This window comes from Bos grunniens, chromosome 29 (genome assembly GCF_055505025.1).
Source record: "Bos grunniens cultivar Pamir isolate PY7600 chromosome 29, Bosgru_T2T1.0, whole genome shotgun sequence".
Lineage (NCBI taxonomy): Eukaryota > Metazoa > Chordata > Mammalia > Artiodactyla > Bovidae > Bos > Bos grunniens.
Window position 1 is genome coordinate 237,548 of NC_141193.1, and position 15,608 is coordinate 253,155.

At 58.9% G+C, this 15,608-nt stretch overlaps 3 protein-coding genes across 3 annotated transcripts; 2 read left to right on the forward strand and 1 right to left on the reverse strand.

Annotated features, from left to right (window-relative positions):
* The first annotated feature begins 1,408 nt into the window (after positions 1 to 1,408).
* LOC147341618 (uncharacterized) lies at positions 1,409 to 8,003 on the forward strand. The gene is made up of 6 exons (XM_086382935.1): positions 1,409 to 4,485; positions 4,957 to 5,263; positions 5,581 to 5,692; positions 7,329 to 7,372; positions 7,684 to 7,855; positions 7,935 to 8,003. Exons 1-6 carry the CDS (start codon positions 4,296 to 4,298, stop codon positions 8,001 to 8,003), a joined length of 894 nt encoding a protein of 297 aa, XP_086239061.1. The 5' UTR covers positions 1,409 to 4,295.
* Positions 7,031 to 9,336, forward strand: LOC147341619 (interferon-induced transmembrane protein 1-like). The gene is made up of 2 exons (XM_086383363.1): positions 7,031 to 8,416; positions 8,999 to 9,336. The coding sequence occupies exons 1-2, from the start codon at positions 8,045 to 8,047 to the stop codon at positions 9,185 to 9,187; spliced, it is 561 nt and encodes a 186-aa protein (XP_086239489.1). The 5' UTR covers positions 7,031 to 8,044; the 3' UTR covers positions 9,188 to 9,336.
* A 2,163-nt stretch (positions 9,337 to 11,499) lies between these two features.
* LOC147341620 (interferon-induced transmembrane protein 3-like) lies at positions 11,500 to 12,570 on the reverse strand. Its single transcript, XM_086383364.1, has 2 exons — positions 12,241 to 12,570; positions 11,500 to 11,780 (listed from the first exon to the last, which is right to left on the reverse strand). Exons 1-2 carry the CDS (start codon positions 12,487 to 12,489, stop codon positions 11,589 to 11,591), a joined length of 441 nt encoding a protein of 146 aa, XP_086239490.1. The 5' UTR covers positions 12,490 to 12,570; the 3' UTR covers positions 11,500 to 11,588.
* Positions 12,571 to 15,608: the final 3,038 nt, after the last annotated feature.

The following is a 15,608-nucleotide window of genomic DNA, read 5'->3' on the forward strand; positions in this document are numbered from 1 at the left end:
TGGCTAAAACAAGGGACCCCTGAGGCGCACAGTAGCGGCCCAGACCGGGGAGCAGAGGTGGGCATGGTTCTGCAGGCCCCGGCAGCTGTGCTGAGGAGCCGGCCTGGGCGCACGCATTCCTCGGCAAGCCTGGAGGGCGCGGCCACTTGCTGCTCTCACGGCCCTGGGAGACCCCAAGGCTTTCCCAGCCCCTTCTCCCCACAGAGAGCCGGGGCCCCAGGGTTATTGTAGGTCTGGAGCCGGCACAGAGTTTTTGGCTCCAGGCGGATGCTTCTAGGGGCCAGGAGAACGCTTTCATATACGCGTCAGCTCCTAAAACTTCAAGTTCACTCAGTTCGGGTGCCAGTCACACCTGGCGCTCCTCTCCCCAAGTGCTCGTTTCTGCTCTTCTTCACTTTTTCAGCCTCTGCTCTGCACGCCCACTGCCCCCACCGCCCCCACCGCCCCTGGCATCTGACGTGCCAGGCTGAGGTGGGCAAGCGGCGCCACCCTGGAGCGCCTGCCGCGCCGCGCTTCACTGCGGGGTTGAGGTGCTGTTGCTCTTCCCACCCCGCCTCCCTGGACTTGCTGTGTTTCTTTTCATCTGATCTCACCACCAGCCCTCTTCTCTGAACTCAGGGGCCAGAACACGCAGAGCAGCAAACAGCACGCGGTGGGTATTTCTGACCAACCCCTGGTCCCAGGGGTACAAGGCTTCAGGTTTCGGGCCCACCTTCCTAACATGGCAGGGAGCCGGGTGCCCCTCCATCCCCTCATCAGGCAGCGTTCTCCAGATAAAAGTTCTGCTCTGGAGGGCTGGGGTGGAGGGGGTAGCCAGGCCCAGGCCCACGGAAGGCGGGTCTCTCTGCTGTACTTTCTACTAGGCCCTCTGAGGGGCTGCACAGGCCCCCTACGCCGGGGAGGGGTCTGCTTCACTCAGCCCACCTTTCAAAGCGAGGCTCATCCAGAAACACCCCCAGACCCCCGGGATAACCTCTGACGAAACCTCTGGGCCCCGCGCCTCGGTCAGGCTGATGCACAACTTTCAGAGCACACGACTTCACTGGGTTGGTCTTTCCAGCCGCTGGGAACACGGTTTTGTTGCTCTCTCCTGGCCCGAGGCCACAGTTCCAGGGCTTCCCCACGCTGGTCAGTGTGAGCTGGACAGTGCCGAGGTGGCAAGTGACTGATCCCAGTGCCGGCCCAGCAAGCTCTGTTCCTGCCGCCACTAGACGTGGGCGGGCGGCCGTGGGCGGTAGGTCCCTCTCACCCAGGGGCCAGGCACCCCTGGGCCGGGGTAAGGGCCCACCGTGGGCTTCCTGAAGGCCACAGGGATGTGGGGAGTCCACGTGGTGCTCGCGAGTGACCCACACCTACGCCCGTGTCCCGAGTGCTGCGGGACTTGGAAGCGGGGCGGTGGGCACGCGGGCAGCGGGCTCGCAGAGGGGAGAGGAGGCGCCTCCAGCCGCTCCGGGCCTGCGCACTGCCGCCAGCGTGGGAGGCAAGCAGAGCCTCCCCGAAAGCGGAACTCGCTCCGGCGGCCCCGTCTGGGCAGTCCCCAGGCAGCTGGGCCATGAGCCCTGACTTCAGGGCCGCTCTGGCCGCGTGGCAACTGCGACGTGCAAAGGTGCTTCTTGGGGACACCCCTGGTGGCCCAGTGGTTCAGAAAATGCCTTCATATGCAGGAGAGGCAGGTTCAATCCTCGCTCGGGGAATTAGGACCCCACATGCCTCAGGGGCAGCTAGACCCACGCCAGGCGACTGCTGCGTGGGCCTGCCCCAAGTACGACCCCACGCAGGGAAATGAATAAGTAACTATTAGAAAGAAAGAAAAGGTACTTCCTGCCTGTAGCAGCCTGAGGGGCTGGACCTCATACCTTCAGGAGAGGGTAGTTCCTAAAGGACAGTGTGTCAGACTGCTTGTGGCCAAGGCCGATGTTGTGTGCTTCTGATTTCTCTGTGAGGCAAAGCTCTATTTATTGGCTACTCTGTTTTGGCCAGTAAGAGACCCTGTAGAGACTTGCTTTTCCTTAGAATGCTAATTCATGAAATTTCAGAGGCTGGGTTTCACAAAAGGAGGAGCTATCTTTATACACCTTAGACATGTTCAGAAATCTGTTTTATACTGTGTTAACCTGATAACCAGGATGATACGATCACTCACCTAGAGCCAGACATCCTGGAATGTGAAGTCAAGTGGGCCTTAGAAAGCATCACTACGAACAAAGCTAGTGGAGGTGATGGAATTCCAGTTGAGCTATTTCAAATCCTGAAAGATGATGCTGTGAAAGTGCTGCACTCAATATGCCAGCAAATTTGGAAAACTCAGCAGTGGCCACAGGACTGGAAAAGGGCAGTTTTCATTCCAATCCCAAAGAAAGGCAATGCCAAAGAATATTCAAACTATTGTACAATTGCACTCATCTCACATGCTAGCAAAGTAATCCTCAAAAAATTCTCCAAGCCAGGCTTCAACAGTACATAACCAAGAACTTCAGATGTTCAAGCTGGATTTAGAAAAGGCAGAGGAACCAGAGATCAAATTGCCAACATCCATTGGATCATAGAAAAAGCAAGAGAGTTCCAGAAAAATATCTACTTCTGCTTTATTGACTACGCCAAAGCCTTTGAGTGGGTGGATCACAACAAACTGTGGAAAATTCTTCAAGAGATGGGAATACCAGACCACCTGACCTGCCTCCTGAGAAATCTGTATGCAGGTCAAGAAGCAACAGTTGAAACTGGACATGGATCAATGGACTGGTTCCAGATTGGGAAAGGAGTGTCAAGGCTGCATATTTTCACCCTGCTCATTTAACTTATATGCAGAGCACATCGTGCAAAATGTCTGGCTGGAAGAAGCACAAGCTGGCATCAAGATTGCCAGGAGAAACAGCAATAACCTCAGATATGCAGATGTTGTCACCCTTATGGCGGAAAGCAAAGAATAACTTAAGAGCCTCTTGAATAAACTGAAAGAGGAGAGTGAAAAAAGTTGGCTTAAAGCTCAACATTCAGAAAACTAAGATCATGGAATCTGGGTCCATCACTTCATGACAAATAGATGGGGAAACAATGGAAACAGTGACAGACTTTATTTTTTTTTTTTTGGCTCCAAAATCACTGCAGATGGCAGATGGTGACTGCAGCCATGAAACTAAAAGATGCTTGCTCCTTGGAAGAAAAGCTATGTTCAACCTAGACAGCATATTAAAAAGCAGAGACATTACTTTGCCAACAAAAGTCCATTTGGTCACAGCTATGGTTTTCCAGTAGTCATGTATGGATGTGACAGTTGGACTATAAAGAAAGCTGAGCACCGAAGAACTAGTGCTTTTGAAGTGTGGTGTTGGAGAAGACTCTTGAGAGTCCCTTGGACTGCAAGGAGATCCAACCAGTCCATCCTAAAGAAAATCAATTCTGAATATTCATTGGAAGGACTGATGTTGAAGCTGAAACTCCAATACTTTGGCCACCTGATGCGAAGAATTGACTCGTTTGAAAAGACTCTGATGTTGGGAAAGATTGAGGGCAGGAGGAGAAGGGGACGACAGAGGATGAGATGGTTGGATAGCATCACTGACTCGATGGACCTGAGTTTGAGCAAGCTCCAGGAGTTGGTGATGGACAGGGAAGCCTGGCGTGCTGCAGTCCATGGGGTCACAAAGAGTCGGACACGACTGACTGACTGAACTGAACTGAACTGAATCCAACCCTTGGGGGACCGTGGGAGGCTCCTTCAGGGCAGGCCACACGGGCTGCTGGGTGCTGACCTGCAACCAGGAAGGACCCAAACCCTGCCTGGAACGGGGACTCAGAACTGGGGGGCCAGTGCCCCTCAGAGGGGAGGCCTGTGTGGCTGGGGGGCTGGCAGTGGGGGCGGGGCTCCTCTGGGCCCGGGGGTGAGGCTGAGTGGGGCCTGGCAGGGGCCCGAGTGGGGACTGTGGGCGCTCAGCAGGCTTGGGCCTGAGACCCCCTGGCTGGGGAACGTCCTGGGACCACACACTAAATAGGTCCTGACTTGAGTGCCTGGGGCAGAAAGCCAGCTCTTGGATTGCGACCATCCCACCCTGCCTGTGTGTAACTTCTCCGTGATTTGTTCACCTTCCCAGTGTCAGGCCAATTCATGCATTTACAAAGCAACAAGAAATTGAAGCTTCTGAGGAAGCAAAACTGACATGAGGTAGGGTTTGGGCCCCACGAAGGACCACCCTCCAGCATCTGGCTCACTCCCAAAGTGGTCAAAGCTCGGCCTCATGACTCCAGCTCTTAGTCCTCCTCACTGGTGTCCACCCCTGCGGCCACCACCCTAAGACATGTTCTCAGGGGAGCAGGAGGTGGCTGTGACTGGGGGACCTGCAGGCTCGGCTCCCATGAAGAACGCAGTGATCAACATCCAGACTGAGAACCCTGGACGTGATCACATCGTCTGGTCCCTGTTCAACACGCTGTTCATGAACATCTGCTGTCTGGGCTTCGTGGCATTCGCCTACTCCGTGGAGGTGGGTGGGCACCTGGGGGCATCTCCAAGAAAGTGTGTGTGAGCCTGGAGAGGGCCCTGCCCAGATGGCACATGGGTTGGGGAGCTCCTGTATGTATTGTTCTGTGTGTGTGTGTGTGTGTGTGTGTGTGTGTGTGTATACCAATGTGCCGGTCATGATGAGGCTGCAGGAGGTTCATGGGAATGACCAGGATCAACCTCTTATCCCCTGGTGGGATGAGGGGCCGGTGAAGGGGCCTGAGAGGAAGGGAGGGGGAGCCCTGGGGCTCCTGGAGAGGCTGACAGTCTGCGGGGACGCAGATGGAGGCCCCGGGAGGGGAGGGGCATCCGTGGGCACTGGCCTGCTCAGACTTGGGGAACGGGCAGGGGAGAGTCCCCGTTGGGTGAACGGGCACTGGGGGACCAGCAGGGGAGGGCCCGAGTCACAGGCCCGGCGGTCACCTGGACCCTCACCACCTCTGCTCCTCCAGTCTAAGACCAGAAGATGGTCGGCGACATCACTGGGGCCCAGAGCTACGCCTCCACCGCCAAGTGCCTGAACGTCTGGGCCCTGGTCCTGGGCCTCCTTCTGACCATCACGTTCATCACTGTTTTTGGCACTGGGTCAGGGCCAAGGTTCAGTCTACGTGTTAGGGTTTCACACAGCAAGGAGGCTGCAGTAGCTGTTCGAGGCCGACACCGGGTCCTGGGCGGCTGCAGCAGGCTCCGCCCCAGCGGCGGCGGCCCTGCCCCCCCCGCCCCGCCCCTTCCTGCCGCAGTTTACAGAGACCCAGCTGAAGGCCGGTGAATTCAATGAAGTGCACTGACTCCCCAGCCTGCCTCTGTGGCTCAGCGCCCTCCCCGCCCTGCCCGTGCTGCTCTGGTTTTGCCGGTTTCTGGCTTCCAGCCGGGAGCAACAGCTGAAGCAGGGTCCCAGGATAGGGGTCCCTCCTTTCCCAAGGTCTGACCCTGATCCAAGGGCACTCTGTGTCCAGAACACCCTTGACCCTCGGGATCAGACAGTCGGTTGGCGGGGAGCAGCTGGGCTAGGGTGACTGCGGCAGCCCAGGCTCTCTAGGGAGGGACTGCTTTTAGTGTCTGGGGGCCCGTCTCCCTCCCAGCTGCCGGGAAGGTCCAGCCTGCTGCATCCTGCTACTGCCTTCTCCAGCCTGTCCCGGCTCCTCCGGAGGGTGCTGGGAGAGCAGTGGCCTGAGGCAGCACAGGGCAGCTAGAGTGAGGAGCAGCCACCTTGGCACCACGCGCTCTGGGAAAGGTCAGCCCCCGACGAGGGAGGCAGCCCCTTCCCGTCCTCTCAAGGCCCTGGAGGTGTGGGCCCTTGGACAGCCCAGGGCAGAGCCGTTCACGAGCCGGGCTGCTCACGAGCCGGGCTGCGGTGGTGGAAGCCCCCCCACACTGATGTCCGTCCCCGCTCCCCGCTGTGATCCCCAGCCCTCCCTCACTTCACCCTACATCCCCCACCCCTCAGAAGTGGCTGGGGGTGGAGGTCTCTGGGCAGGTTGTGGGGGCCCCAGGGGGGTGAGCAGAGGTGGGCAGCTCCAGGGAGGGTGTGTCCTGGAGGCGGGGCTGGACCACCTGCTTCTCTGGGTCTGGGAAGGACTCTGGAGGCAGGAAGTGACTGGAGGCCAGCCCAGACCCCCTTCACGGAGTGGGACTCATGCACAACCCAACCCCGGGCTGTGCGCTGCAGAAAGGAGGTCAGCAGAGCTCAGGAAGGACAGGCTCCCAGTCACATGGAACTCTTGGTCACGCTCTGCCACGGCCCCTCCCGGGGGGCCGCTCGGTCCCACATTTCCTGGAACCCCCCGGGTGACTGGGCATCTGCAGTGTCCTGCCTTCTACTGTGACCCCCAGGACAGAGTGCATAAACCGGAAAACCCACCAAACACCTGAGCCAGGGCGGAGGCTGGGGCAGCCACCTGCCCTGCCCCAGGACTGTGCTGCGGATGTGGGCAAGTGGGCAGACCAGAGATGGGGTGGCAGGACTGTGACCTCCCCAGGACCCACAGCAGAGACTTCTGGAGACATTCGCAGGTGTGTCCCTCAGGGCACAATGGAGGACAGAGAGCAGAGCCCACCAGCCCCGGAGGCGGGACGGCTGACGAGGACTGGGGGCAAAACCTCGGCACCTGCTGACCCCACGGCCCCTGTTGTGAACTGGTCTTCAGACCCGATCCCGTGGCTGACTGAGAGCAGGGCCCTGGACAGGGGAGCTTGCGGGCACATCCCCCAGACTGCCCTGGGGTGGGGGAGGGTGGGGAATAGGTGGGTCCTGGGTAACAGAGTCCAGGACTCGGGATTCCCAACATCTCAGGAAGTGGGCTCAGGGCCCAGGTCAGTATCTCTGAACATCACCAGGTGCCCTTTCCCGAGGGGCGCGTGGGCCCTAGTCACACTCGGAGTGGGGCCAGCCCCCGTGGGCACCCAGCCCTGGGAGAAGAGGAGCGGAAGCAGCTGGTGCTGCCAGGCCCCTCATGCGCTCAGTGGCTTCTGGGTAAGAGCCTCGGAGATGGGGTGGCTGCAGGGGGACTCTGGAATGGCTCCCCAGCGCCCACCCCAGCAGGGAGGAAACCTAAACCAACATCCCATCCTGGGAGAGGAGCGGACATTGACCACCTCAGGGCCCGGGGGTGAAGGGGTGCCACCCCCACAACACTTCCATTCCGCTCTCCAACCTGCCCAAATCCCAGGTGGACCTGGAGGAGACTCAGGACGCAGTGGACTAAGCCCACCTAGGAGTCCAGGCGCAGCTGCCATGGCAGCCTGTCAGCCTGGCCGGGGGCACCGGAGGCTGGCCTGGGAGCCTTGCCCCAGCGGGACCCAACCAGTGGGATGGCCTTGCTCCTAACAGGAAGATCCGGGCCTGGCCATCACCTCCCACAGCCTCACGCACAGGTGAGGACAGAGACAGGAGAGCACGTGGCCCTGCGGTCTGAAGAGAGCAGAGGCCTGGCCACAGAGCCGACCCGCCCTGTCCCTGAGGAGGGGGCACAGCCCCAAGCCCAGAGCCGTCCTGCCAGCACACCCGCTCCCCTTGGAGCCGCCCCAGGTCCCATGAGAAGTGAGGGGGGGACGGGGGAGGCAGGAAGGCCAGGCTGCACAGACACGCAGGCCCAGGGCTCCCAGCGGCTGCCAGACGCCCAGCAGGCGTCCTGCCTCCGCACAGCCGGCCTGGTCCCACTCCTCCAGCCCTTGGGGGACTGCAGGAGGCTCCTCAGGGCAGGCCACACGGGCTGCTGGGTGCTGACCTGCAACCGGGAAGGACCCAAACCCCGCCTGGAGCGGAGACTCAGGACTGGGGGGCCAGTGCCCCTCAAAGGGGAGGCCTGTGTGGCTGGGGGGCTGGCAGTGGGGGGCGGGGCTCCTCTGGGCCTGGGGGTGAGGCTGAGTGGGGCCTGGCAGGGGCCTCGAGTGGGGACAGTGGGCGCTGCAGCAGGCTTGAGCCTGAGACCCCCAGGCTGGGGAAGGGTCCCAGAGCCGGAACTCAGCGCTATATGGGAAGCGAGATGGCTGGGGCTGGGCCTGAAGCCCCCTCCACCAGCTCATTTCCTCTGACCACGGTGTAACATGATGCGCAGCAGTTCCTCCCACCTCCGGCAAAACATTCAAGAAACGAAACTACTGGGCAGGCCCAGCCCCCAGCCCCGGTGCTCCTGCCTACATCCGGACCACATCTGCGCCGGCTCTGCCTTGGGGAACACACGTCTCGATCCTGCTCCTCAGCTTCAGTGCTTGGTTCCCTCTGCGCCAGAGATGATCAAGGAGGAGCACGAGGTGGCCGTGCTGGGGGCGCCCCAGAGCCAGGCGCCCCTGACGACCACGGTGATCAACATCCGCAGCGACACCGCCGTGCCCGACCACATCGTGTGGTCCCTGTTCAACACCATCTTCCTGAACTGGTGCTGCCTGGGCTTCGTGGCATTCGCCTACTCTGTGAAGGTGGGTGGGCACCCGGGGCGTCTCCACGGAAGTGTGTGTGAGCCTGGAGAGGCCCTGCCCAGACGGCACGTGCATGGGGAGCCCCCGTGTGTACGGGTCTGTGTGCACGCTCTTTCGTGTGTGTGTTGTGTGTGTGTGAGAGTGTGGCCTGGGGGATCGTTCCCAGGGAGACTCATGGCGAGGCTGCCTGGGTTCACATGGGGTGGAGCTGGGGGTCTGTGTCTCTCGCACCCCAAGACGGCCTCCTTCCCAGCCTCATCAGGGAAGGCGCAGCCTTCACACTCAGCTTCAGAACACGAGTCTGGTCCGGAAACGAGGAAGGTGCTGCAAGGACCCTGACCCCTGGTGTGTGAGTGGCCGGTGAAGGGGCCTGAGAGGACGGGAGGCTGAGCCCTGGGGCTCCTGGAGAGGCTGACTCTCTGTGAGGACGCAGACAGAGGCCCCAAGAGGGGAGGGTATCACCGGCCACTGTCCTGTCCAGACTCCAGGGAACGAGCCATCGGGTGACTGGGAGCAGCAGCGGAGGGCCTGAGCCACAGCGCCCGGTGGTCACCTGGACCCTCACCACCTCTCCTCCTCCAGTCTAGGGACCGGAAGATGGTCGGCGACATCACTGGGGCCCAGAGCTACGCCTCTACCGCCAAGTGCCTGAACATCTGGGCCCTGGTCCTGGGCATCTTTCTGACCATTGGATCGATCGTTCTTCTCATTTTTGTCTACATGGCAGCCTACGAGACGGCTTTGCGGATGAGTAGACATGGAGGCTACTAGCCGCTGTCCATGGAGGCGGTCCAGGGCCTCCACCTTCCTTGGTGGCTTTGCACCCGAGGCATGAGCCTGCCGCGCCCCCAAGCCATAGGCAGCAGTTTATAGACACAGATTGTCAACCACTGAATCAATAAAGCACCCTTGTCTGTGAAGCTGCTGTGATGTCTCCTGCGGAGGGGACACTGCTATGACCCTGGCGGCCTCTGGGGAGCCCAGAGCAGTCAGCTGCGGGCTGACTGAGAGGGCCAGAACAGAGCTGGTGACCCCACCGCGGTCAACAGGAAGCCCCAGAGGAAAGACCCCTTCGTCCCCTCAAAACCAGCGGGCCCTGCTGGGTGGAAGTCTCGCAGACACTGGGGACCTGGGGCGTTGCTGTGAGCCTGGGATGCAGACGGGGAGATGGGGCCGCTCCTAGCCCAATGCGAAGAGACACCCGGGCAGGTGTTCCTGTCTCTGACGCCCCAGGGGGAGTGGGTGGGGGGCCGCACCCCAGCTGCTGAGCCACTGTGCCCTGCACAGGGTGTCCGGGGTGTCACCCCGAGAGGCTGGAGGAGTCCCGGCAGCCACAGGCTGCGCTGGGAAGTGACCCCGTCCACACGCCCTTTGGGGACCCAGGCTCTCCTGGGCTCACTCAGGGCCCAGGGCCAGTCCTGTCCAGCTCTCACTGAAGTCAGCAGCTCTTCACAGTGGGTTCCCCTCCTCCTACTCAGAGGAGATGGACGCCCCATCCCCACTGGGCCCTACTTGGATCCTCCCTGGAGGACGGTGGCTCAGATGAGGTTGCCCACTCTCTCTTGGGTCCCACATGACAGCAGGAAGGCTCAGCCTCAGGGACGCTGAGTCCTGCGGAAGGAGAGGCTGGCAGACTGCCTCTCTGAGTCCAGGAAGGACTGTCTCCCAGGCAGGGACGGGGGGACAGATGTGTGACCCTGACCCCTGGCCTGTGAACCCCAACCCCGGTAGGCCCTAGGGGGTTCCCACATCCTCTCAGGCGGGCAGCAGTCGTGAGGGCTGCTGGCACTGAGTGTAGCCCGCCTGAGCTTCACCGATTTGCGGTGAGGGTCCTGCTAGGTGGGAGCCCCTGTGCAGGCCGCAAAGGCCCGGGTCCCGGACCTTCTGAAAATCACAGGAGGCCCGAGGCATCAGGCAGGGGAAACCCAGGGCCCTTCCCTCGACGGCCCCGGGTGCTGACGGCCGGGCCGTGAGCAGCTGTGGTCCTCGGAGCCACGGCCCGGCCTGGTTCCCAGCGGACGGTCCCGTGTCCCCTGTCAGCTGTGGGTGACCTGGGCTGGGGTGAGTTGGGGGAGCGGAGGACAGAGCGGGAGGTGGGAGCCCTGGGCCAGGGTGACGTGGGGGTCGGCAGCGGGGCAGGAGCCCGTGGGGAGAAGGCTCTGCCTCTGCTCTGCCTGGACTGGGCCTCGAGGAATTCAGAAGGCACGGCTCCTCAAGACACCGGGTTTGGTCCCGGCTGGGGGAGGGCAGAGCAGGGCAGATGAGTCCCGGGTGGGGGTGGGCAGGCGGGCTGGTGTGCCCCTGGCCTCGCCCCTGGCTCCCTTCCTGTCGCTGCTGGTGCGGGAAGATTCTGCCTCCCCAGCCCACCCAGTGGGATCTGCGCGCTGGACAGCGCCCCTGCCGACTCCAGGGCTTTGCGGGCTACTGGCTCTTCCCACCCTGGAGGCAGTCCTTCTCGACCCCGAGGGACGTGCCTGCCAGCCATCCCTCCTCCAGGACTCCCTTCCTTGGTGCTGCCCCTCCCCGCTCACGGGTGTCAGACCCACAGGGAGAGGGGCTCCCTCCTGGCCCACCCTGGGATCCCAGCCTCCCCGCAGCCTCTCCAAGTCAGGGGGCTGGCGGAGGGACAGATTGGGGGGGAGGGGGCACCCACATGAGGAGTCAGGGGACGAGGGGGTGGCTCCGCTGCCCCTCCACACGCCCCAGCCCAGCTGGCAGTGGGCGGGTCTGCCCTGCCCCTCGAGTGCCCCCGTGTCTGGAGGCCACGGCAGAAGCAGGGATGGGGCTGATGTCGAGGGCGGGGCAGGGCCGGGGCCTCTCCTCTAGCTGAGCAGCACGGGGCGCTCTCTGCAGTGGTGGACGCTGTGCTCCTGTTGCCTTTCCGGCAGAGGGGGCCTGCGGGGCCGTGTGAAGGACAGTGACGAGAGGGCCGTGCTGCAGGGTGTGAGGGAGCTGGGCGCCAGGAGAGCCCGCACTGACCAGCGTCAGCGTGTGGGACAGTGCGGGGTGGGAGGAGGTGGGCTCGGGCTCACGTCCAGGCTGGACTCTCGAGGGCCCCCTCCCCAGGTCAAACCACAGCGCCCTCACACACAAACCCTCCTTTTATTTCACGGGGGCAGGTGCCTGGATAGGCTGCGGGGAAAGGGGCGACTGCCTCGGGCTGTGGGCAGGCCTAGTGGCCTCCGTAGTTCTGCATGAGCTCCGAGACTGCCTGAACGATCATCAGGGAGCCGGTGGACACGAGGACGATGAGGACGACAGTCAGAAGGATGCCCAGGACCAGGGAGCAGATGTTCAGGCATTTGGCGGTGGAGGCGTAGCTCTGGGCCCCAGTGATGTCGCCGACCATCTTCCGGTCCCTAGACTGCAGGAGGAGAGGTGGTGAGGGTCCAGGTGACCGCCGGGCCTGTGGCTCAGGCCCTCCCCCGCTGGTCCCCACTGCCCGTTCTTCCCAGCGGGGACCCACGCCCGCCTGTCCCCTGGAGTCTGAGCGCGACAGTGGCCGGTGAGCGCTCCTCCCCTCCTGGGGTCTCCATCTGCTTTCCCGCAGACAGTCAGCCTCTCCAGGAGGCCCAGGGCTCTCCCATCCTTTCTCTGGCCGCCTCACTGGCCCCTCACCCACCAGGGGACAAAAGGCTGACCCTGGTCATCCCCACGCACCCCCTGCAGCCTCATCATGACCTGCACGTGTACACACACACACACACACACACAACATGCAGCAGAACAACACACACGGGGGCTCCCAACCCCACGTGCCATCTGGGCAGGGCCTCTCCAGGCTCCCAGACACTTCCGTGGAGACGCCCCGGGTGCCCACCCACCTTCACAGAGTAGGCGAATGCCACGAAGCCCAGGCAGCACCAGTTCATGAAGATGGTGTTGAACAGGGACCACACGATGTGGTCAGGCACGGCGGTGTCGCTGCGGATGTTGATCACCGTGGTCGTCACGGGCGCCTGGCTCTGGGGCGCCCCCAGCACGGCCACCTCGTGCTCCTCCTTGAGCACCTCATAGGCTGGGGGCACCGCCCCGTGGGCCCCAGTGAACAAGGGCTGGGATGTGCGGTTCATGGTGGGGACAGAGGAACTGCGGTCTAGATGCCAGCACACACTCAGGGTCCCCTTTTTTTACTCAGGCGTTTCGATTTCTCTGAATTTCCGTTTCCTGGCTTTTGGAGTATTGGGGATGGGCTGGTCCTAGGAGGCGTGAGGAACCAGTGAGTGTCAGGTTACACCGGGTGGGTGGGAGGAAGGCTAGGGCCTGGAGGGATTTCCTGTCCCAGAGGCTGGAAGGGGCGGATTTCCCTCTCCCCTCCCCCTTCTTTTGTAATAAAGAGCTTTAATAGAAGAAATACAAATAACAGTTTAAGAACTTGTAACCTCCTGTGTATGGGAGAGGCCCAGGAATTGTGAGTAAACAGTTTTCTGTAAATGAGAAAATGTGGAGAAGTTTCTCCCGGAGATGCTGAATCCACCCGTTAAATGCCACTGTGAGTTAGAGACAAAAGGCACTGGGGTGGACGAGAGGACTCTTTTGGGAGATGACCCCGAAATGCATAAAAATAAAGCTGATTCCTGCAGAGGCCAATCCTTGCCTCCTCCATCCCTGAGAGTTTTCTAGGAATGTGCCCCCCCCCCCCGCCCACCCCCATCCTGGTACAAGAGAAAACACCCTTTCAGGGCAGTTTCTCTTGTTGACTGAAATAAAAAAAAAGTGTAACTTAATAGATGAGAATCGTCTTTCATTCGCCATAAAGCTGAGCACCTAAGTCCAAGACGCAGCACGCTCGTTCACTGGGGAGGGAGGCCCGGCTGGAGGCCCCGCGTCTTCCACAGTTGCGTTTATAGCTCTCAAATCTTGTAACAATCTCCATTTTCCTGATTTTTTCTTAATAACAAAAATGGGAGTATTCCAGGGGCTATTAGAAGGCTCTATGTGGCCAGCTGCCAGTTGTTCCATAACTAAATCCTCAGCTGCCTGTAACTTTTCAGCTGTGAAAGGCCATTGCTCCACCAATACCAGATCATCAGATTTCCAGGTAACAGGGGTGGCAGCGAGAGCAACAGCCTCTAGGATAAATTTGAATATCCCAGACCTTCTCTATTCTGGTTGGGAACCACCTCTAATGGCGAAACAATTCCCTGCTGATCTTTACCAAGCCCCTTATCAGGATTGTAACCTTTTCATCTGGGCTATATAAAAGCATTCCCATCTGAGATAATATCTCTCTCCCCCATAAAGAAAAAGGTAGTGAAGGAACCACATATGGGCAAAAAGTGCCTTGTGCCCCCTTCTCATCTGACCGTGTCAAAATCTGTGAGCTGTTAGCAACCGAGGGCACTGACCCTACTCCTACCCGGCCGGTACTGGTCAAGCGGGCTGGCCAGGATGAGGGCCAATCTTTTCCAGCAATGCAAGAGACGTCTGCTCCAGTATCTAACAGCCCTGACATTTTATTTCCTTGAATGAAAAGATCTTTTAAAGGCCTAGAAGCTGTAATTTCCTGCACCCAAAAAGCTAGATCACTAGATCCAAATCCTCTGGGGCCCCTAGCTTGAGAAGTTAAGGTTTTTCCTGTCTGATAATAAGGTAAAAGCAAAAGCTGTGCTAATCTTTGACCTTTATTTGCACACTTTTGGTAGGCAGCGAGATCAAAACTTTAATTACCCCAGTATAATCAGAATCTACTACACCAGGCACCACCAAAATTCCTTGAAGGGAAAGCGAGCTGCGCCCCAGCACAAGTCGTACAATACCCTCAGGTAGGGGGCCAGCCACTCCCGTTGGAATCAGAGTAACCCTGGAACTGAGGTCCAGTCCTGCGCTGCCTGGGGTTGATTGGCAGGCTTGTTGTCCCTGCTGGGCAGGACACTGCCGGCAAAAATGCCCCATTTGGCCACAAGAGAAACTTTTTTTATTTGTAGAATCATTTTCATTAGGATTAATCTCTCTTTTGTTTTTAGCCTGGGTGAGGCCCCCCTGAGGGGGTTTTCTCCGGGGAGCAGGCTCTGTATATTATGCATGCGTCTGCTTTAAAAGCTCCTTTGTTTAAAAAAAACTCTTTATCTTTCTCAGCCTTACGCCATGCTCTGGGAGGCTTTGGAGGCAAAGTGGGGAACTCCTGGGCCCTGGGAGGCGCAAGCGGAGGTGGTGGTGGTCGCCTTAAATCAGAAAGTGGTGGATAAATTTGTAAAGGTTTGTGTAGAGTGGGAGGGGGCTCGCCAGGGCGCCCAGCCGCAGCATCCTGTAAGCTCTCTCCTTCCTCGGGAGGTAGAGCACAGTCTCCCTCCTTTTCTTTGTCAATGGCAGAAAACATGATCTGCGCAGAAGGTGGAGACCCACCACCATCCACCGCTATAGCCTCCCGCATAGGCTATCTAACAGCCTCATGACAGGGTCCAGGACATTTCTAATCATATTCCACAGAGCAAAAGCATCTACAGGAACCTTTTCTGGCCCATGCAAAGTATAAAACAAATGTAGAAATTTAGACAGTCTTCCTGTGCTTACTTTAAAGCCTCTATGGGCTAACATATGAAGTAATATTTCAATAAACATTTGTCTATTCTTAGATGCAGAGAAACCCATTCTTGTAGAGAATGTTCTTACTGATTCTGTACCCTCCTCACCCTGCCTAAACTGCAGAGGGGTGCCAGCTACCCACAGGTTCCCAGATTACTTCCTCTTCAGTGTCCCCTGTCCTGGGCGCCACTTGCCCAAGTGCTGATCCAGCAGCCAAGGATTCAACCTGAAGAGATGACGGTGTCGGCCAATGAGACAGCCTCTCAGTTTTCTATGGACTGCCTGTTTATTTCAAGTTTAAGATTCTCTTTTATTCTTTTACAAAAACATTAGGCCAGAGGTTTGACATTTTCAGTTCCCCCTCTCCCAAATTTATCATCTCCATAAATCATTGTTGCTCTTCAAACAGAGTTCCTGCTTCAGGGATTCTCTCGGAATCAGCCTTATCATCTATTATCTACCTCCTCTAAAGTGTCCTATAGTTAACTTGTGATTACATTGTAACTCATGCTACATTCCTCAGTTTACTACTTATCTTCCTAAATCCTGTTTGCCCCTAACATGCTGAGCTCACTATCTCTTAAAAAGGCTTCTAGCTATAGCGTCTCTAAAAATTCCTAACTTCTATAAGCTATAGTAAAATATGCTAACTTTACAACATTGCTTA

Bases quoted from the DNA above. Each gene is read 5' to 3' on its own strand.
- LOC147341618 (XM_086382935.1), top strand. From the start codon at position 4,296: ATGTTCTCAGGGGAGCAGGAGGTGGCTGTGACTGGGGGACCTGCAGGC. The intron at 5,264-5,580 runs GTGAATTCAATG...TCTCCCTCCCAG, and splicing joins AGAGACCCAGCTGAAGGCCG to CTGCCGGGAAGGTCCAGCCT. The intron at 7,373-7,683 runs GTGAGGACAGAG...GGGGGACTGCAG, and splicing joins TCCCACAGCCTCACGCACAG to GAGGCTCCTCAGGGCAGGCC.
- LOC147341619 (XM_086383363.1), top strand. From the start codon at position 8,045: ATGATGCGCAGCAGTTCCTCCCACCTCCGGCAAAACATTCAAGAAACG. The intron at 8,417-8,998 runs GTGGGTGGGCAC...CTCCTCCTCCAG, and splicing joins CATTCGCCTACTCTGTGAAG to TCTAGGGACCGGAAGATGGT.
- LOC147341620 (XM_086383364.1), bottom strand. From the start codon at position 12,489: ATGAACCGCACATCCCAGCCCTTGTTCACTGGGGCCCACGGGGCGGTG. The intron at 11,781-12,240 runs GTGGGTGGGCAC...CTCCTCCTGCAG, and splicing joins CATTCGCCTACTCTGTGAAG to TCTAGGGACCGGAAGATGGT.